The sequence below is a fragment of the Nannospalax galili genome, unplaced genomic scaffold (genome assembly GCF_000622305.1).
Source record: "Nannospalax galili isolate Female #2095 unplaced genomic scaffold, S.galili_v1.0 scaffold127, whole genome shotgun sequence".
NCBI classification, from domain to species: Eukaryota; Metazoa; Chordata; class Mammalia; order Rodentia; family Spalacidae; genus Nannospalax; species Nannospalax galili.
Window position 1 is genome coordinate 4,384,094 of NW_008360326.1, and position 21,527 is coordinate 4,405,620.

Sequence of the window (21,527 nt, forward strand, 5' to 3'; positions counted from 1 at the left end):
AGCGTGCGCGCCTCGCGGGTCTCCTGGGAGGAGTAGTTCTCCCAGGCTCGCCCCGCAGGCTTCTGGGAGCTGTAGTTTCTGATCTGTAGGCAGGACGGAAGGTGCGGGGGAGGCCCCTTACGCAAACTACAATTCCCGGCGGGGAGCGCGGTGAAGGGGGGGGTGGGACCTGAACATGGCGGCGGTGGTAGCTGCTACGGCGCTGAAGGGCCGGGGGGCGAGGAACGCCCGCGTCCTCCGGGGTAAGGAGAGGGACCCCAGGGAGGGCAGGGCTCTAGAAGATCTCATCCTCTTCGTATCCCACTGGGGATAGCAGGCAGTCAGGGGTGTCAGTTCCTGCCCACACCTCTCTGCAAGATCTTAGAGAGTCTGGGGGGTGAAAAGATGCTCTCTAGAGGTCACCCAGTCTATCCCCTGCCTTCGAGTTACCCGACACCTCTGGGTCTTGCTGCGAAAGGGAATCCGTAGGAAGCCTTTAGACTCCCGCGCTCCAAGTGTTTCACACTCACCGCAGTGCAGAGGAAAAAGCCCTGGGCTTCCTGGAGGCTTGGGTTCTAGCCCTGAGTAATTAGCAGTTTGACCTTGGGTGAAGCAGTTCGTCTCTCAGGGCTTCGGTTTCCTCTTCTATAGAATGAAGGAATGGAATTGGCTATCCTTAAGCTCCCTTCCAGGGCTAACGTCCTGCAGTTACAAAACATTTCTCCGGATTCGCTTCATACGTATGTCTCCCGTGAGTCCCTCTGCAGTCCTTTCCAACCTGCCGTCTGAATGAAGAACAGCGAAGCTCGCTCTCCTGGCAGCAGGGCGAGGAGCCCGCAGTGACGTGGAAGTGGCTTCCAAAGGTGTCACCTCGATGGCGATTTTCCCATTTCTCTTTGGAGTGTTCCCAGCACTTGTTACTTCAAGTGCTGCTGTCACTTCCCTTCCTCAGATCTCAGCGGCTCCCCCACCTTCACTCCCCTCCCTCACCCCCTTTATAATGACCTGCCTTACTTTCCTTCACAGGGATCCTCTCTGGAGCCACTGCTAACAAGGCTTCCCAGAACAGAACTAGAGCACTGCAGAGCCACAGCTCACCAGAGGGCAAGGAAGAGCCAGAGCCTGTCTCCCCCGAGCTAGAATACATCCCCAGAAAGAGGGGCAAGAACCCTATGAAAGCTGTGGGACTAGCCTGGTGAGTTTTAACTGCCCCCTTAGTCCACCAGTGGGGAGTGCATCAAAGGGAGGGCATGACCCAGAAACTTCGCTAAGTTTCAAGTGGTAAGCCAAATTCAAGGTTGTGGGGACAGAATTGCTGGGTTCTAGGAATGGAATCTCTGAGGAGTGGGGCAGGAGGGGTGGGAAGAAAATGCACAACTGGAGAGACAGTGATTTTCTGTGGCAGAAGTTGAACTGATCTCTGAATTTGGATCACTGGCCTCATCCTCCCTGTGGGAGCTTGGGGTAAGATCTAAGACCCAGTAATTAGTTAATTGAAATTCTGTTAGATTATGCTGTATATTGCTATTTAGTTCTGATTCTGACCTTAATATATCTCACTGATCAATACTAAAGGAAAGGAGGGGAAATTAACATTTTTTTCAGCAAACGCCTGAGGTGTAACAGTATTTTACCATGTAATGTTTCAAACATTCTGAGATAAACATTAAACCATCATTTCACCATGGAGGGAACTGAGGCCCAGAGCTGGATTCTCACCAGGTCTTGTTTACTTTGTGCTTTTTGTCCCACACCAAGGCCTCTCTGAGTAGTAGTTGCTCAGATTCAGAAGGGGAGGGTTGGTCGATATAACTTAATGTTAAAGCACATGCTTGATTGTTTAAAGCCCTAAATTGAGTCCACAGCACCAAAAAAAAGGAGAAAAGAGAGGGTTTGGAAGGGGATGTGAGACAGTTTAGGCAAAGGGGAACTTTGCCATGTCAGAGGGAAAGAGCCTGGGCTACCTAGACTATCACACACAAACATTCAGTAGGAGTACAGGCCCTTGAGTATCAGGCCATGGGGAAAAGAATAGAGAGATGGGCAGAACTGTACCACATTGGACTTTTTGTGCCATGCCTAGGAGTATGGAATTGGCCAGGAGGTGATAGAGAGCTATTACAGGGTCCTAAGCAGGCATCTGATTTATGGGATCCTTCCAGCAACCAACACAGAAGACAAGTAGACACAAGAGGTATCCCCCACAGCATTGTGCCATTTGGCAAAGCTGGAATGATTCCTCTAGCTCCTCTGACTCAAGCTTGGTCCCTGCCCAAACCCCGTGCACATCTCCCCATCCCTAGGGCCATCGGCTTCCCCTGTGGTATCCTCTTCTTCGTCCTCACCAAGCGGGAAGTGGACAAGGACCGTTTGAAGCAGATGAAGGCTCGGCAGAACATGCGGGTGTCCAACACGGGCGAGTATGAGAGCCAAAGGTTCAGGGCCTCCTCCCAACAACCCCAGGTCCCTGAAGTTGGGCCTGGGGTGCAGACCTGAGGAGCACTGTAACTCTGCACTAGACTATGGACTCAAGTCCTCTTTGCGGCCAACTGTGGCCATTGCCCATGAGATCCACCAGAGGGCGTGTGATGCCCAAGCTACTGCCAGCACCCTCCCCCTCCCACAATGAGAAGCTTGCCAAAAGCAAATAAAGTTATTGAGTGCTGGAGCAGAAAGGAAGTAGGGCTGAATTTGTGAGCCCTGGGGAAGGGAGGGGCATAGGGTGGGGCTGGATGCTTAAGGGCGTTCCCTTATAGAAGACGTGTTACCAGCCTGGTGGTAATGCATTTATAGCAAGGCAACAAGCCTAGGCACAGGCCCTGGAGACCAAGCCCTCAGAGCCATTGGCCAGGAAGACAAGGTCTCACACTACCTTGAAACAAAGGAAATCAAAGACAGCATTCTGGGTGTGGAGGCAAAGAAATGAAAGCATTCAAATAATTCAACCTCTCTGGGCCTCAGTTTCATTTTAAGAAACAAGATTCCTAGAGAGCTTCTGAACCTGTGGTCTGTCCCCGTTCCCATCTGCAAAATTTTATATATACACACAGCTTTCCATGAGGAAGTTAATAAACAGGGGTCCGTGACACAAAAGTTGTCCAGCAGGATGGTCGAGACCTCCCTTCTCCATCCAGTATTGCAGGTTTGAGCTCCTTTCCCTAGCCAACTTCTGAGGGTTCAGAGCCCATCTCACCCATCACCAGTGTCTCAAGAAAGTGTGCTTGGTACCATAGAATGTGCTAAAGACCCAGGCCAGAGTACAGAGGGAAGTGGATGCTTTGACCAGAGCCACCATGTTCCAATAAAGATAGCCACAGCCCCACAGGGTTTCACTGCTAAACATAAAACTTTATTACTTTTCTAGTTGTGTCCTTTTGTGTGATATGTTTAGAATCAAGTACTGGACAGAAAAGTTCTAATTATGTCCTTGGGCTAACAGGCTTTCTACCCTACCTGATAAAATGGCCCTGTGCCCACCCCCATACCAGCTTGAGGCAGTTGGATTACACTAAAAGCAGTGGCTGGCTGCAGAGGGGATTCTAGTCTAATCTCCCCCCCTACCAGCATGGTTCAGAACAGAATGAGAAAGAAGTTGCCTTTCTGTTGGGGCCCTCCCTAGGTTAGAAGGGACAGACATTATAGGTACAGAAGTAGGCTTCGGTATTTTTCAGACCAGGTAGGGGACCACAAGGCATGTTTTCCCTGCTCCCATCCATCTCCTCACCCAGGCTACTTTCCAGCACATTTGTGATCCTACAAACCATCTCACTGCTGACCTGTACCCTTCACGTTCTCCTGAGAGAAAATAAGAGGACCCTCTAACCAAATCTTGGAAGCCCCAGTGGTCCCAAGCACTTTGGAGAATGGGCCCAGATGGCAGCCAGGGTAGATACTACTCTTTGTTGGTCCCTCTACTAAATGAACATTGCTCACTTTCTTCCCCCAGCCCTAACCCAGATGAATAATCTATACATGTTACTGAGAGAAGACTGGGTTGGATCAGGGAGACCCCTGGGTACAGATCTCTTCTAGCTTCCCAAGCTAAGAGATGCCAAGCCCAAGAAGTACAGATGGGGTAGTGGCCTATGAATGCAGGAACTGAAGACAAAACATCTGGCTTTATTGGGTCTAGGAGGGGAATTGCTCCAGCTATGTAGCCTAGAATGCTTTGTGGCCAAAGTAGGAGGGAACCTCTTCTTGAAGCACCTTCTATGTTCATAGGCTCCTCATATCCCCTATGCTGTGCAGCTAAAAGTTTGATGCTCATTGTGGGTAAAGGGGAGGAGATACAGCTTCAGTCTACTCCTTGCTTAGTTTACCAAGGGAAAGAGTTCTCAGTAACTCCAGCACCCCTGGTTCCCATATAATACAGCCAGAGGGCTCCCCCCATCCCCAGGACAGAGAGGAAACTGGGCAGATTACTTGAGGGGAGAAGGGACCTAAGGCCGAGCCCAAGAGGAAAGGGAAAGCCCTAGGCAGGTGGAGCCGATGCTTCTCAGTTACGATCCCCCACCAGCTGCAGCACAAAGGTGAAGATGTAGACTATGTCCGTGTAGATCTGCAGGGCACCCGTGATGTAGTCCTCTGGGCTGATGGTATGTTTCCGGTTTCCCAGGACCAGCTGTGTATCGTAAGCCAGGAACTGCAGCGACAGGGAAATCAAAGTGTGAATGTCTAAGGGCTCAGTGTCCAGAGCTCGTTTCTGGTCAGCAGCTTGCTTAAGGGATTCACTAATGATTGGTGTGACACATGGTCTCTGCCCTTTAGCAGTTCATTGTCTGGCAAAGGAGATTGCCACACAGTTGCCAGGCATTCTTACAGCAGGCAGTGTGAGCAAAAAACAGCAGGGATACCCAGAAACTTTTAGAACCTCTAAACAGAGAAGACAATCACCTATCTACTGCCACTTCCCACCTCCCAAGCTGCCTGAATTCCATCTCTCTCCTTAACTCCCCTTCCCAGAGCAGGAAGTGAACTTACCAGGGTGAAACAGATAGCTCCCAGAGCAGCATAGAGCATGTGGAGCCAGTAAATCTGTGAAAGGACAGCATGGCATTAGGAAGCTAAGCATGACCCTAGGACTCCAGGTAGCAGAGCAGGGAGATGAGTGAAGCTACCTCTCCAGGATCCTCAGTCCTGCCTCCCTCGATCCTGGAAGAGCCTGAGAATGTGATACACATGCCAGAAAACACAGATGTCATCCCACAATGGTCATATAAAAGCAGCCACAGCCATCTTTTAGCCAGATAGGGCTCCAGAGCTAGTCAAAGTATAGAGGTGTCCACTCCTTTTAAAAAAGCCTACTAAATACAGCTCATGAGGAGCAGGCCCAACATACGCAGTTTGAAGAACGTGTCACGCTGAGCACTCACTAGCCCAAGGGAGCAGTTTACTGGCTCCTGCAGCCCACCCTAGGGACAGCTTGGGGAAGCCCCTCAGCAACCTTGAGTTGCCACTTTGCTCAACACCCCTGCAAATGCCTGTGCACAAAAGGGCAGGAGCAGCCACGGAGAAGCGGGCAGCAACTCTCATCCTCATCCTTCCTTTCAGCACTAGGCTCCCCAAAGCCCAGTGCTCTCCCTCAACAGGAGCCATCAGAACCAGTGATCCGAAAGCCCCTTCTTTCCAGGCCCATCTTGGTCCTATAGGTTCACTTCACAGAACCTGGTATCAGTTGACACAGAGCTAACCTATTACTTCTCATAGAACTTGATGGCACTATCCAGGGGCCATGGTTTACTATCTGTTTCCAGAGAAACATGGGTTATACCCTAACTCAAAAAGGTGGCACTGTGTTGGTGCCTTCTCTAGCCAGTAAGGAGCGGGGGGGGGGGGGGGGGGGGAGGTCAGAGCCCACCCCTCCAATACAAGAAGTCTGCACTGAGCAATGGGTTCACTAACTGCTTTCCTGGGACACTCACATATTTGAAGTACAGCACAATGCTAGTGACAATCCCAGTCACCATCAGCACAATTCCCAGGACACAGAAGAGGCCTGTACAAGAAGTAAAGTCCACCTGCCAAGAAGGGGGAGACTGCCATCAGATGAATGCCATCCTCAGCATCCCAAAGGACTAGCCCCACCCCCTGTCAGGGAATCCTAATGCTGCTCCTGGGGGCACATCAGCAACAGTGACAGGCTAAGGACACACACAGACAGCAGCTTGGAAGATACAGATATGGGATGAGGGGATTAGGTCTAGGGAAATAATCTGATCTACAAGGGTCCGTGTCCTCCCAGGCCTGCCCAAGTGCCAAACCCAAAAGTGTATATAAGAAAGGGCGTAGGGTGGCCAGCAAAGGGCCTTCTCCATCCTTACCTTAGTCTGAAAACAGAAGATCGTAACAGAAATGGACACCACAGCAGTGATGATCATGGCAATGATGACAGCTTTAGTTTGGTACATACTGGGAAGAAGGAGGAGTTGAGGAAGCTAGACGTATAAGCCAAGGATGCATGACTTCAGACCCCCACATCCAGGATTGTGCCCACAATCCAGCCCACTCCCCCACAGCACTCCTTCCAACAATGTGGGGGACTGTCCCTGAATGTACCTGGAAATGGTGCCTGTCATGAAGCCCAAGGCTAAAGTCTGAGAAAAGGAGAAAAACAAGGCAAACTGTTAAGAACAACAGGGGATGGGGTATGGCTCAGTGGTGGGGTACTTGCCTGGTATGTGCCAGCCTCTGAGTTCCATCCCCAGCATCACCACCCCCCAATCACCATCCAAAAAAGAATGTGAGGGCTCTGGAGATGGCCACCTAGTCCCTATCAGAACTGGGACTGAACTGGAAAGAGCAACCACAGGGATCAAGAATGGGCCTGGTGCGGGAAGGAGACAGCCAGGAACTTCTTTCTATACTGGTATTCCCAGCCCATCTCTGGGACAGCCCTCCCACTCCTTCTAGACTTACGAAGAGGGTCAGCAAGATGATGTTCCATGGGAACCGGCGTCTTGGAAAAAGAGAGAGACCCTGGTTAGCTGCCTAAGAAGGGAATATCTGGTTCCTATGCCTGAGGAATAAGCCTTTCCCTGCTAGAGAAGACACACTTCAATGGCTTTTGGTACCTGCTTAGGTATGGAGACAGAACAGATCTGGACTTGTGACTGTGGGGAAATTTCTCATCTTTATTTGCCCTTGAGTTCTTCCAGATCAGGTTTTGTTTTTATTTTCCCTTTTTTTATTTTAAATTTTTTTATTACATTGTTTATATGTGTATGCATATGCATGTGTCACAACACACACATGGAGGTCAGGGGACATGAAGGAATCAATTCTCTGATTTCACCATGTGGGTCTCAGGGATCAAATTCAGGTTGTCATTCTTGGTGGCAAGAGCCACTGAGCCTACCCCCCCCCCCTTTTTTTTTCAACCACAGTAGAGAACCAGAGAGTAATACAGGATGCTGCTTAGCTAGATTTCCCCCCCCCCCCCCCCCCTTTTTTTTTTGCTAAATGGTTTAAATGCTACATATCTTTCAGGGCTGTGTAAATGATACCTAGGTAGCGTGTTCTCTCTCTCTCTCTTTCCCTCTCTCTCTCTCTCTCTCAACTTTCTATACACCAGGTCAGTATATACTCCCCTTCCTCCTATTCCTCCTCACAAGTATTTTTTATAAATCTTTAACAACTATAAGAACCCCTTTTCCTCCCCACATACTTTGTCCCTATCCCACTTCCTGCCTTCATCTTGTCTGTCTCTAAGACTCACCTGGGTCCCTGGCAGCAGGCAAGCATCAGGTACGTGACAATGAAGACAGCACTAGGGAGAGAGAAATGGGACACAGCTATAGGCTGATGCTGCCCAGGCCCACTCCTAGCCCAGGAGGGCAACACTCACCAGCCTAGGGTCCCCATGGCTTCTTGCCAAGCTACTCAGTAGGAAACAAGGGCAATATTCCCTCAGCCTGGGTACAGAGAAGCCTGGAACATGGTTTAGGAAGTGTATGATGGTCACAGACATTGGCTAAGAGAGCCTGGACAGTGCCATGAAGTCTACAGTTTGTCCTGTCCTGTCCCAGCATTCTGTGGTATCATTCCTCATCCGGTGGGCCCCATGCCACACCGTACAGCCTGGAGACTGGCACCAGCCACTGGGAAGGCCTCTCTTAGGACATTTTGAGCCCTGTCCTGAGAAAAGCTGGTCAGCTAGAGACCGAGACTGCCCCCAACTTCCCATCCTTGTATCACCACTCACTCACTAGGACACGTAGTACACAGCCACATTTCTCCTCACGAAGATGCTAACTGGTTCCCTGTGCAGTAGAAGAGGCCAAGAGAGGAGTCACATCATGGCTTATCTGCCTCCAGTTGAGAGCCACCCCTTCCCTCACAGCCCAGCAGGTAACCCAGACACCTCCAGGCTGGGAAGAGGGGAGACTCACACAAAGGTGAAGATAGCGATGATGGCCACTGTGATGAGCAGCTGGACAGAAATGATGGAGTAGACCTGGAACAGACAGTCAGGGGCACAGCTTACATTACACACTAGCCTCCCCCTATTATTCTCTAGCTGTAGCCTGGCCTCTTAAAGGTGACCCCACTGTTCCCCTCCAGCTGTTCCTTGGCACCTCCCCTCCTATCCAACATCCAGCTTCAGTTTACTACTGTCTTGCCTTTGGGAGATGGGGGGGTAGAGTATTAGAAGCATCATGTTCATTTCAGATTCCCAGTTGCTTACTCTCTAACAACAGTGCATGGGAGTGGCAGAGTCCAGGTAGGACTTTCCCAGTCTCCCCAAACAAAGCCAAGGCAAAGAAGATCAAAAAGTGGGATCCTGGGGCTGGACAGATGGCTCAGCAGTTAAGAACACTGGATGTTCTTGCAGAGGACCCAGGTTCAATTCCCAGCACCCACACGGCAGCTAACAACTGTCCATGGCTCAAGTTGGGGGGGGGGGGGGGGGTCTGACAACCTCTTCTGACCTTGCGGACATCACACAACACAAGTGCACTTACATACATGTATGTAAGCAATACACTCATACACGTAAAATTTTAAAAATATTTTTTTTAAAAAAGAGGGATCCCCTCTGAGGAGAGTGCAGAGTTACAGAGAGTTGGACAACACATTATATGGGAATATGTACCTGTACTTGGCCTGATATGGCTAGTCCTCCCCCATCCCCCGACCCATATCTCACCTTTCGGATGAATGTGTGTCGGACTTTCCGGTCATCCCACTCTCCAGGCCCGAAGCTGTCACTCACTGCTCTCTCCTCCCCATCATAACCCTGGCCTGGGCCTAGAAATAGATCATTTCACAGCATCTCTGACCCTGTCTCAAAGGCTCAGATACATCTTGCCAGAAGGCCAGTTTATAACTCAAAGGCTCCTCTCAAGCTAGAGTCCTCTAGGTACCCTCAGTGACCCCAGATAGGTTTATGTGAGAGAAAGCTGTCCTATCAACAGGCATCTGCCGAAGGCTCTCTGTCCAGTCCATGCCATTGGGGGCAGGGTAGTGGCATCGCCATCTAGGGAGGCAGCTGGCATCAAGGGATCAGGCTAGCAGAGCAGTGGCCTCAGGGATAGAGGGTCAGAGAAAAGGAGGGGAGAAGTGCAGTGTATACAGGAGGGAAAGGCTTGTGGTCTACAGCAGGCTTCACAGGACACATAAAACTGTCACCAGTAAATGATGTCTTAAGATCAATACCAAAACGTGTCCAGGTAGGTGTTGGCCATACACTGCTGCAAGCCACTAACAACCCATGGTTGCTTCTTTGGGAACTGCTTCCAAAATCCATTCAGAAGGCAATGGAGTACAGCTCAGAGGCAGGGCATGTGCTTAGCATGTTAGAACCTTAGGTTCAGTCCAGCACCAAAAAATAAGAGATACAAAATTCCCCTCCTGCCCCTGGATAAAAGGGTTACCATAGTCCAACATCTCCTGTTCTAACCCACCATGGCATTTACCAAATGTGGTATTCTTGCTGTTTGCAAAATTCAGACTGTATCTAAATGATGAGGATGTGTCAGCCCTAGGATATTCAAAAACAAAACCCACAAGTACTTAGTTTCAGTTCCTAAGGAAGACTGGTGGCCACACTTGATGGCAGCAGCCTTGTTAAGAAACAGAAGTGGAGGCTGAGAGATGGCTCAATGGTTAAGAGCACTGGCTGTTTTTGCAGAGGACCCAGGTTCAGTTCCCAGCATCCAACATGGCAGCTAACAACCATCAGTAACTCCAGTTCAGGGAATCTGATGCTCTCTTCTGGCCTCCACAGGCATAGCATGACACCAGTATACATACATACATACATATATACATACATACATACATACATGCAGGCAAAACACTCATACATACAAAATAAAAATAAATTCCCCCACCAATTTTTTTTTTTTTTTTTGAGACAAGGTCTCCCTATAGCCCTAGATAGCCTGGAACTCACTATGTAGTCAGGCTGGCCTCAAACTCACAGAGATCCACTTGCCTTTGCCTGGGATTAAAAGCGTATACTACCACACCTGGCAAATTTTTTTAAAGAAAGAAACAGAAATGGTTCCTTGGATAATCACTTGGAAGCCATTACTTCACCCAGCCCCCTTCTCTGGATATAAGTTCTGGTATAATCATGTGACCTCAGTCTCCTTGCTTAAAACCATAGCCAGGGTTGAAGAGATGGCTCAGCAGTTAAGAGCACTGACTGCTCTTGCAGAGGACCCGGGTTCAATTCCCAGCACCCACATGGCAGCTACGAACCATCCTTAACTCCAGTTCCAGAGGAATCTGAAGCCCTCTTCTGACCTCCACAGCATTGCACAACACAGGTGTACTCACATACATGCAGGCAATACACTCATACACATAAAATAAAAATAATAAATATTTTTTAAAAAACCATAGCCAGCCATGTGGCTGGGGGGAACAGGATCTAAAAGGAAGGTGGGAAAGCAAGAAGAGGAAAAAGCACATCAAAGGGGACATCAACACCCAGCCATCTTCCAGGACTTACCATAGTTCATGGGCATCGGGTGGATGGGAGGCATTGGCTGTGGGTAGCCAGCAGGGTGACCATAACCAGGCTGGGGATAGGCAGGGTAGGCAGGGTATCCACCTGACAGGACAGGCGGCTGCCCATAGCCCCCAGGAGGTGGAGGGCCAGGGTATAGGGGGTTTCTGTCCTCATAGGGAGGGGGTGCAGTGGGATTAGACATGGCTGCTCAAGAGCTGAGGGGAAACCCCAGCTGCTGGGACCTGAAATGAGAGAGAAACAAACAGTCATTAGTGCTCACTCACTGCCCACAGGCCACCACCCACCAAGCCAGCCCCTGGCCTTTCATCTCACACCAGGCTTTTGCCTAGATCCTTCCCTTCCCTGGCCACATGGCAATCAGGGACTCTGGGAGTGACACACCCAGAGTCACTGCTGAGCATCAGTACAAAAAATGAGAAACAGGGTAGCCCAGGAACTCCCTGTTCTCCTCTAAGAAAGCCTTCCAGCGGTGGCTTGACAGTAGAAGCAGGGAAGAAGCCGGCCTCTGGCAGAGCCTCCTGGTGAGTCACAGGGCTGGCCATCTGGGACCCTCTGGAAGGGTCAGCCCAGCCCCCACAGCAGCTGGCTGGAGCAGCAAACTGGAGAGCCAGACCTAGGGTGGAGCCAAGGCTCAGCTTGAAGCTCAGCAGAAAGGAGGAGGAAGAAAATATGCCAGCCCCAGTACCAGAGCTGCCAGGCTCCAGAGGGAGGGGTGGAGCAGGCTGAGCTGAAGCCACACAGAAGGGAGGCAGGAGACAGGACTTTCTGGTTCCCATCATAGGCATGTGGCAGCCTGTGTGCCACTGGTCCCTTTGCTAGCCTTGTCAGGGAATAAAATGTGGTGCCTCAGAACCCCCTGGGGTGAGGGCTTTCTGGACTGTCCAGTGGCAGTAGCAGGTTGAGGAGAGCAAACTGAGGAGTGAGGGCACAGAATGAAGGCATGCCTCTGAGATGAGAGCCCTGCAGCTAGAAGCCCCAGAGTCACAGGTAGAGGAGCTTTCCAGGTGGTACAGCCCCAATGCTCACATAAAGTGAGAATCAGGGCCCAGAGTAGTAAAGTAACAAACAACTCCCACAATTCTAGAACTAGCAAGTGAGTAGCACACCCAAAATGGAGCTCTTTAGGGTTCCGGGTATATGTCCTTCATGTTACATTGTGCTCCTTAGGCTTCCTCTGCCAAGTTCATGACCCCCAAGTCTTCATTCCTCTCTGACAGAGATAGGGACTAGGAAGAGGTAAGGATGTGTCCTCCTCATGTCCCTCAGAGGAACCACCCCTGCCAGAGTGTATATCACTTGGCAAAGTTAGCCCCTACCTAGAACATCCCCCGGGGCAGACCTTTAGAACCACCAAAATCAGGTCAGCAGCACCCTCAGAGCCGCTGTTGGAAGCAGGAGAGCCCCAGCTTCTCTTTCCAGGGCACTCAGTACAGCTCAGAGATCAAATAGAAAACTGTCATGTCTTCAGTCTCAGGACAACTGGGGCTATTCACAAAGGAAGATGGCCAGGATCAAATTACAACAGACCAGGTCTCTGAGCAGGTAATACTGAGAAAAGTTGTTCTCTATGTTCCCAGAGTAGATGAGAGACCCAGAGCAAGAATGTATCTGACCATAGAAAAGAAAACCCTTCAACAGTGAAGGTGGGTGGTGAACCCGGCAGGAGAGCATGGGAGCCAGGCAGCGAACAGAGCAGAGTCCCTAGAGAAATGGGGCACCGGGGTGCTCAGGAGAGCGGAAGAAGTGCTGTGCTTTTAAGACCCAGAACTTGGAACTGCTCTGAAGATGTTTGAGGCTATGGAAGGACAGAATAATGACAAGTAAGAGAAAAGAAACAGGGCCTCTCCTGTCCTATCCTCTGGAGCAAAAGACCTCTTCCCCTAAACACTACCCTTTCCTTCCAAAGCTCCAAAGCTCCCTCTGACTCTATTCAAAAGATGGCATCCAGCAGGAGGATAAGGCAGGTTACCTTAGGTGTTGATGTGCCTGTCATCAAGACCCTCATCTCAGCAACCCAGATCTTGATTGGGCTGGTGGCTGGCTGAATAGCCAAGAACAGACAGGAAAGGCCCTATGGCTAGAGGGCCCACCTGTGCCACCAAGCTATGTCGTCACGACTACCTGGCCCTTCACCTTCATGAGGTACACCTCTGTAAAATGGGGCAGGCCAGTGATCTTGGCACTCATGCACAGTTCCAAGAGCAGACTGTAACCCTGGGAGGACTGCAGGGCCTGCCCTTTGCCCAGCAGATGGCTGCTTCTCCTTCTTCCCAGAGTGAAGGGCTGTAGTGATCCTGGGATTAAGTGTGACTAAGAGAGGAAGGTCGGTCTGGGATGGGACTCCAGGGTCTGGTGTAGCTCAGTGGCTGCTGACTCATGGGCCTCATTCCCACACTGTCTAGCCCTGCCTGCCCTGTCATGCTTCTGGTGTCAGAGGAATTTGCCAGTGGACCTGCCTGATCCTAGTCCAGTTCTCTGGTGCCTCAGCCAACCTGCCCTTGTGTATCAGAGACCCTGTTATGCCTCAGTGTCTTCACCTGGAAAATGGGAGCAACATCATTAACAGTACTCCCCCAGAGAACTGCAAAAGTTAAAAGATGCACAGGGAGCACTTAGAACAGTGTCCAGCCCCTGATAAACAGGATATTCTGGCTGTTTTCAGTTATGACTTTCCTAACTCCCCACAGCAGCACAGCACATGAGCACCACTGTTACAGATGAGGACACTGAGGCTTAGGAGAGTGAAGAAAGTTGGCCAAGGATACCTCACTGGAACATGATGATGTCAAGACTTGGGCCCCAACTTTTCATCCTTTCTGCCATGGCCTTCAGTCTCAGACCACTCCTAACAGCAGGCTTACACAGGAAGTGGACATCCTACCACTCAGCCCCTCCACAGTGGACTCCAATCCCATCCATCGACCGGGGGGCGGGGGGCAGTCCAGAGACTCAAAAGGTGCATCCCTCTCTTTTTCCCACTAGACAGCCATAATGCAGAAGGCAATGAGGCAATGACCTGGTCAGACCTGGTCCTAAGCCACAACACAATTCTGGCTATCTGGCCAGGAGAGTAAGCCCCTTACATTAATACCAAACAAGAAGTTACAAATCTCTGTTACACTCACCTCTGAGCCATATCAAGGACAATTAATTCAGACCAGCAAGAACCACTAGGGCCTAGGACCCCCAGACTGGGCAGCTTCTATCAGGCCCTAGTTCTCACCTGGTCTATATAAGACCCTGCCACTTCATATCACCAGGGCCCCACAAGGACTGAGGTCTAGGTGCTGGCATCACCAGCCTAGAGAAGGGGGAACAGGGGGGAAGTGGCCAGCCCTTCTAGCCACACCAAGGCATGGGGGCTAAAAAGAATGTAAGGTAGGAGGGACAGAAAAGAGGGAACCAAGAGACAGAGTGAGGATGAGGCCCTAGGTCTTTTAAGTCTTCTGAGTTCTCCCAGTGACTTTGAGGGCTTCAATTTCCAGAGCCTACACAGGGCCTGTGAGCCTCCCACTGGAAGCCTGCATTTTCCTGAAATTCAGGAAGCATCAGCTTCTACATAAGCTTGTGATCAAGGTATCCAGACTCTGTCCCATCCTGACAGTTAAATATCGCAGTTTGCACCTCTCTTAGGCAATTTATCCCTACCTGAGGAAGGAACTGGAGCCTCTCTTTGACCCAGTCATGGCAGCAACAGAAGTGTGTGGGCCTTAGTCCCAACAGCAGGATTTGCTGGTGGCCAAGGTTTTCGATGTAGAGTTTGAGGAAACTGCTTCCCCTGGGCTGACTCCAGGGGCCGACTCTATGCCCAATCTGAGGTCAGGCTCTGGTTCTCTTGGGGCTTATGAAGGGTTAAGACTCTGGAATCTGCCGAGAGGAGGCCCAGCTACTGGGGTTACAGCAAGAGGGTGTGTATTGGAGAGAAGGACAGAAAAGAGCAGCTGACTGGTTCAGGCAGCTTACCCTCCTGCCTGCCAAGAATGGATGCCCAGACCAGAATGGAAAGAATCACTCAGCACACATGTCAGGAAGCCCCACCCTGCACCCAGGTGTCCATGCCCAGCTCCTTCCCTCCATTCTCCACCAAGAAACACTGCCCTCCCACCCCAGCACACAGCCACCAACACAAAGGAGTAAAAGATGCACCCAGGAAATGTCTGTGCCAGCCTCCAGGCCTGATTCTGGTCCAAGGGGACCCAGAGTCAACTCCTGGCCTGGCCTCAGGATTAAGATGTTAAGTAAAGGGGGTCTAAAGATCATCTGGTCACTTGACACACCAGGAAACCTCAGAGCTCCAGCCCATGACAGGCCTTACTGGTCCAGAATTTGAAATTTTGCTGGGCATGGGGTCACATGCCATTAAGACCAGCACTTGGGAGGTAGAAGCAGATGGATCGCTGAGAAATTGAGCCATCCTGGTCTATATAATGAGTTCCAAGCCAGCTGGGGCTACAGGAAAACAACCAGAAAACTAATTTGAAACTTCCAGGCAAGTATGGTAGCACATGCCTTTGGCAGGCAGATCTGTGAGTTCACGGCCACACTGGTCTACTTAGCAAGTTCCAAAGGCCCTCTCTCAAAAAAAAAAAAAAGACTTTGTAACTTCCCTTCCTAGCCTTGCCCACTATCTAAGAACTCAGCAGGAAAACACAGGAGCCAGAAGACACCCATTTCCCAGTTCCCTCATGATTTCCTGCTCACACTGCCAACCCATTACTTTCCTCCTGGCTCCAGGCTACTCCCCAGCCTCTATCTCCAGGGGCCCTCTCTCAGGGGCCACAGAGACAGAGGGCTGGCTTTCTTATCACCCTTGTCTCTGAGGACAGAATTGTGTCACTGGGTAAATGCAGAGACCCCAGCCACTTCAGCAGCCTGGGTGTGCCTATAAGGAAAGAGGAAGCTATTAGCAGGCCTGTGGCTATCTGACAAAGCCCCAACCAACCTCTTTTGTATTTAACTCTCCTCTCTCAGTTGAACTTCCAGGTCAGGAGGAAAGACAGGCAGAAGAATGAATTAAAAAAGGACAGTGGAAAGCCACAGGTGGGTGGGGAAGGAAGAGAGCTACTTAAAAGTAGTGAATAAGCCAGGGACAACTAAAGCACCTCTGATGTTCACAAAATATCACTCAGCCAATAAGAAAGCTGAAATTCAGCCAGGCATGGTGGCACGCCTTGGAGGCAGAGGCAGGTGGATATCTGTGAGTTCAAAGTCAATCTGGTCTACATAGCGAGTTCCAGGACAGCTGGAGCTACAGGGAGACCCTGTCTCAAAAAGACAAAACAAAAAAAGAAAGTTGAAATTCAGAGCTAAGCCAGGCATGGTGACGCACACCTGTAGTCCCAGCGCTTGGGAGGCAGAGGCAGGCAGATCTCTCTGAGTTCAAGGCCAGCCTGGTCTACATAGCGAGTTCCAGGACAGCTGGGGCTACAGGGAGACCCTGTCTCAAAAAGACAAAAAAAAAAAAAATTGAGAGCTAAGCATGATATCAGATGCCTGTAAGACCAGTACTCAGGAAGCTGAGGCAGGAGGATTGCTGGGAGTTTAAGGCTCGCCTGGGCTACACAGTGATCACCAGGCCAACCAGGGCTTCATAATAAGATCCTATCTCAAAACAAAACAAAAAAATTTGGAGGAAAAGCCAATCTAAGGGTCTACAGCAGGCAAACAGCAGAGATGGGTTTGAACTCATAGCTATTTTGAAGTTCACATCCTGGTAAGCTTACAACTGCCTGAGGCAGACACCCCTGCAGCACCCACGCCTGGTAAGGGCAGCACAAAGCTGAGGGTGACATGATAAAGACAGGAGGGAGTTGAGCAAGTACACAGAAGATATTGATTCTTTTTCCAGTGAAGTCACCCGTTGCCTGAGCCCTCTGCATAAGGCAAGGATCTAGCTCCTATCCTGGCTTTGCTGCTTCCATGAGCTGGGGTAGGTCACTTCCCACCTCTAGACTCAGTTTTTACATCTGTTGGATGAGTAATCTGGACTAACGATCAAAATCCACTACAGCCTGGCCAGTTTGATTCTGTGTAAACAGGCTAACAGAACAGAAAGCTTCGGGGTAGAAAGACATACCCCCTAAAGAATCTACAGGATTGGGGGCCACTACTGATGTGCAGGACACCTAAGGAGGCAGAGGCACATGGCATGTTCTAGGCAAGGCAGTGGCCATTTAACTCTTTCATTCCTTCCTTCTAAGCTGCTCCCACAATGCCTTCAACTCTTCATAGACTGTGCAGTCCTGGCCCTGAACACCTGTGTGTTCTACATAGACCCAACCCTAACAAAACTCATCTTCCTACTCACCTCTTAAATGCCTATGCTCCCACCAGCTTGTGTCTCAGAACAATGACACTAAGAACAAGGCATGAGGGCCAGCAAGATGGGTCAGCAGGTAAAGGTACTCACCACCAAGTCTGCCAACCTGAGTTTGATCCCTGGACTCACATGATGGAAGGAGAGAATCAACTCCCACAAGTTGTTCTCTGACCTCCCACATGCACACCATGGCACCCATATAAACATGCACACATAAATAAATAATTTAAGAGAAAAAACAAAAAACCAGGTATGAGCATACACCTGTAATCCTACCAGTGGATTGGCTGAGGCAGAAGGATCACAAGTTCAAGAGCAGCCTGGGGTCCATAAGAAGGCCCTGTGTGGAGGGAGGATGAAGACCCACACTATATACATGCCCTCATAGGGAGTCACCTCATTGCAAGAATCCTCTAGAGGGTCTTCCCCAACTCCTAGTTCCAGATGCTGCTGGAACCCCCATGGTGGACCTTTTTGCATGGCATGGAAGAACTCTTAGCCAGCACAGAACCAGAAAAGCAGCATCCCACACATCACCCCTACGTTACAGGGAGTGCTCACCATTCTAAGGCACTTTTACCTTCCTCCCCGACCCATGCATGCATTGTGTCCCTGCCATACAGACTTCTGCATCTCATTCCTACTTCAAAGCAAGACCCAGATTTTAGTCTCAAATCCCAGAATCTTTAGGCTGAGTCTGTCGAGGTCAACCCTTCCTCCAAATTCCCAAGAGACTCCGAAGACCCATGTCATGGCAATCAATATTAGTAGAACTTCTTCCCAGAAACTTGTATGAGCTTCTACACTCTAGTCATCCCAGTTTGGTGCTATGAAGACACACGTGTGTATCCCTCTGCTGTGACTTCTGTTGTTGAGACAAGGTCTCACTCTAGAGCTCAGGCTGGCCTCAGCCTTCTAAGTACAAGACTGAGGCACCATGCCCAGATGTTCTATTGTTTTGTTTTTTTGAGACAGGGTCTTGATCTGTAGCACAGACTGGCCTTGAACTCCCCACTCTCTAGTCTCAATCTGCTGAGTGCTGGTATGATGGGCATGCACCACTGCGTGCAGCCCTGGGCTTCTCTTTCTGAAGGACCTGTGGCAAGAGATCTTGGGTTTGAAGGGGCTCTGAGGTAGACAACTTCTATCTGAGGTCCCCCATTCCCCTGGAGGAGGCTGAGCCAAGGTAGCTATTACCCCAGCCTATGACATGAGACTCTCCTAGTGCTTAGAGGATAACCTATCATTACCTCTCTGACTTGCCCATTTTTACAGGAAGTCGGCCTGTGAAGCAATGGTCTCACCACATCCTTTGAAGCTAGAAACCAAACCTGGGTCTCCAAGACTGGAGAGGCAAGAAGAGTAGGCTAGGCTAGCGTATGGCAGTAAGGGGTTGTAGTAAACCGCCTCTTTGCCCAAGACAGAGCAGCCCCAAGAAGCTCCTGGCTTCCCCTGCCATCACTGGCCAGGCCAGCCAAAGGTACTAGCTTTGAAACCAAAGCTCACCATTGAGATAAATATTTCAGAGTCCCAGAGAACTGGACACCTGACAGACCTTCCATGACATATGGTTCTGTTCACTCCCTCCATTTATCCCATGTCCACATCCACCCCCAGCCCCATGGATACCATCCACAGGCAACAGTTAAGTGGCAGGAGATGGAGTTCCCTAGGGAGGAAACCTGGCGAGGAAGAAAGTGAAGACCCAGCCTCCCAGAAGCCTTCCATCCCAGTCCACAGTTGCTTTCCCTTTTCCAATTTCATTTCCCTATTTTATTTTTACTCCACCCTAAAGAGATCATGAGGGCTAGGCAAGATAGCTTTCACCTGTAATAATGCCAGCATTTAAGAAGCTGAGGCAGGAGTACAGCCACAAAGTTAAGACTTGGCTGAACTACATAGAGAGTTTCTGGTTAAGCTGGACTACAGAGTAAAACTGTCCCAAAAACAAAGAGAGTGAGTGAGTTCATGAGGATGACTGTACTTCCTGGTTCAGTAAATTCCTGAACTCCATATCTCAAGGAAGCAGAGGCTGGAAGGACAAGCTGAGAGCAGAGTTACGTTAAAGGTGGCCTCTTCCCTAGGCTTGATCAGTCACAGGCTTCCATTCATCTCGGTGCTAGGGTCCTCACACCCACCACTTGGTTACTGATTCACCTGTCTACACCCAACCTAGAGGTGCCAGGGCATGCAAGGGCAGCAGGAGGAGAGGTTCCAAGTCCCGGACTGGCTCCCTCCCTCTCCCCACCGGAGAACCCTAATCCCACTCACAGCTTGGCCACTCCGGGCCGGCATGGGGGACACGCCCTGACAGGCCACTACGAGGGGCACTCCCAAGATGCTGGCCAGCTTACCAGTGCTCACCACACACTGGGGTACCGGGAAGGCGAAACTCCCGACGGCCGGGAAGAAGGAAGCCTCTGACTTCTTTGGGCCAAGCCCCAAGCTCACTCCAGAAAAGTGTTTCTGGCGCGCGTTCCAGAAAAGTTTGAGCGCCGGGGCCCAGCGCCGTCCCAGCTGTCTCCCGGTCCCTATCGGCCCCGTGTCCCCACCTCGGTCGGCCCTGGCCCCCAGGCTTGTCTGCGCGGTTCCGGGCCCTGAGATCCGCCTTGGCCTCCGAGTGCCGCGAGGACAGGGCTGGGCCGGGCTGGGCTGGGGCTCCGCGCCCCGCCCTAATGCACACCGCCCCGTGGGGCGGGGCCTCTGCGTGCAGCCCCGCGCTGGGGTCCGCCCGGGACCAGACCCAAAGCGTGAGTTAGTGCGTGATTCAGATTTACAGGAAATAGCTCTGGCTGATAGAAGTTGACAAAACACAGATGCATAGAAAGTAACTTCGTCCCACTTATTCCAGACCCTTTCTCAGGAGGAAACCAGACTGTGCGTCAAGGCCTGTGTATGTCTTTTTGTTTGTTGTCTTTTTGAGATGGTCTCCCTGTAGCCCCAGCTGTCCTGGAACTCACTATGTAGACCAGGTTGGCCTTGAACTCACAGAGATCCGCCTGCCTCTGCCTCCGGAGTGCTGGATTAAAGGCCTGCGCTCAAATGTGAAACAAATGTCTAGGATGAATTTGATTTAAACATCAACACAACCATGTGATGTAAGGCTGTGCAGCATTAAACTAAGATTTCTGTTTTTGCTGTGTTGGGGATGAAGCCAGTTGAGTCTCACACACTGAAGGCAAGGGTGACAGAGAGCTGGAGGGTCAGCCTGGGATATATAGGGGGACTGCCCGCTCTTCCCAAATAAAATTTTAAAAGTAAAACGAAAGCATTGAACAAAACTTTTTAAGACTCTATGACTCTAAATACCCAGGTGCACATTTGTTTCTCATTTTTATGTTACTAGAAAAAAATATCTGTGATAAACATCTTGACAGTTCTATGCTTTTAAACTTTCAAGCTTAAAACTTCAAATATGCAAACATGATTCATGTGTTGTTTAATGATGGGGACACATTTTTAGGGGCTTTGAGTATTGTGCAAGCCTCATCGTGTATTTACGCAAACTAAGATCTCTATGTGTCACTGGGTGATAAAAATAATCCTGCAGGTGTTGGGGACATAGCTCAGTTGGTAGAGCACTTATCTAGGGTGCGTGAAGCCCTGGGTTTGATCCTCAGCACCATGTAAACCGAATAAACTGGGTGGCATGGTGAAAGCCTGTAATCCCAGAATTTGGGAAAATCAACGCAAAAACACAGCTCCCAACCACTAAGACAATAAGAGTGATTTACTCTGGAGTCAACTATGAGTGACCATGGCCCAGGAACACAGATTTAGGTTACTTCAAATTCCAAGTTCCAATATGGTAACAGTTTAATGAAGTTGGGGGCGGGGGTTGTATCTTGTTTTGTTTTGTTTTTGAGACAGTCTCACCATGCAACCCTGGTTAGCCTGGAACTAACTCTGTAAACCAGGCTGGCCTCCAACTCACAGATCCACCTGCTTCTGCCTCCGGCTGTGATTGTGTGTGTGTGTGTGTGTGTGTGTGTGTGTGTGCGTGTGTGTGTCCCTGCCATCACACCAGCCAGTGTGTGTGTGTGTGTGTGTGTGTGTCCCTGCCATCACACCAGCCAGTGTGTGTGTGTGTGTGTGTGTGTGTGTGTGTGTCCCTGCCATCACACCAGCCAGTTAACAGTTTAGCAGAAAAATCTCAGCTATAGGCCTCAGATACTATACTAACAAAACTAGAGTTTTGATAAACTAATGCATTCCAAAAGGTTTTGTCTGTTAGTCTCAGTATGTAAGGTC

General features: G+C 50.2%; 2 protein-coding genes across 6 annotated transcripts in view; one reads left to right on the forward strand and one right to left on the reverse strand.

Annotated features, from left to right (window-relative positions):
* Window positions 1–37: 37 nt before the first annotated feature.
* Pnkd (PNKD metallo-beta-lactamase domain containing) overlaps window positions 38–21,527 on the forward strand; it is a 68,585-nt gene continuing 47,095 nt past the window's right edge. Inside the window, exons 1-3 of one of the 3 annotated variants that reach the window (XM_008825704.1) lie at window positions 38–242; window positions 1,006–1,174; window positions 2,283–2,659. In XM_008825704.1, coding sequence (XP_008823926.1) covers window positions 176–242; window positions 1,006–1,174; window positions 2,283–2,475 — 429 coding nt within the window. In that variant the 5' untranslated portion in view covers window positions 38–175 and the 3' untranslated portion in view covers window positions 2,476–2,659. Of the gene's footprint in view, window positions 243–630; window positions 843–1,005; window positions 1,175–2,282; window positions 2,660–21,527 lie in introns of those variants that run through there. The other 2 variants (XM_008825702.2, XM_008825700.2) reach the window with 2 other exon arrangements.
* Window positions 3,307–19,938, reverse strand: Tmbim1 (transmembrane BAX inhibitor motif containing 1). Of its 3 annotated transcripts, XM_029559997.1 has the most exons (13): window positions 19,631–19,938; window positions 10,937–11,178; window positions 9,125–9,225; window positions 8,367–8,431; window positions 8,184–8,237; window positions 7,694–7,744; window positions 6,895–6,934; window positions 6,535–6,572; window positions 6,300–6,387; window positions 5,901–5,996; window positions 5,097–5,140; window positions 4,960–5,013; window positions 3,307–4,621 (listed from the first exon to the last, which is right to left on the reverse strand). In XM_029559997.1, exons 2-13 carry the CDS (start codon window positions 11,136–11,138, stop codon window positions 4,522–4,524), a joined length of 933 nt encoding a protein of 310 aa, XP_029415857.1. In that variant the 5' UTR covers window positions 11,139–11,178; window positions 19,631–19,938; the 3' UTR covers window positions 3,307–4,521. The 3 variants fall into 3 exon arrangements, with proteins under 3 accessions (XP_029415857.1, XP_029415856.1, XP_008823927.1); XM_029559996.1 differs by lacking the exon at window positions 5,097–5,140 and having other exon boundaries at window positions 19,548–19,937; XM_008825705.2 differs by lacking the exon at window positions 5,097–5,140 and having other exon boundaries at window positions 19,631–19,936.

Bases quoted from the DNA above. Each gene is read 5' to 3' on its own strand.
- Tmbim1 (XM_029559996.1), bottom strand. From the start codon at position 11,138: ATGTCTAATCCCACTGCACCCCCTCCCTATGAGGACAGAAACCCCCTA. The intron at 8,238-8,366 runs GTGAGTCTCCCC...TCTACTGCACAG, and splicing joins ATCGCTATCTTCACCTTTGT to GGAACCAGTTAGCATCTTCG. The intron at 6,935-7,693 runs GTGAGTCTTAGA...TCTTTTTCCAAG, and splicing joins GCCTGCTGCCAGGGACCCAG to ACGCCGGTTCCCATGGAACA.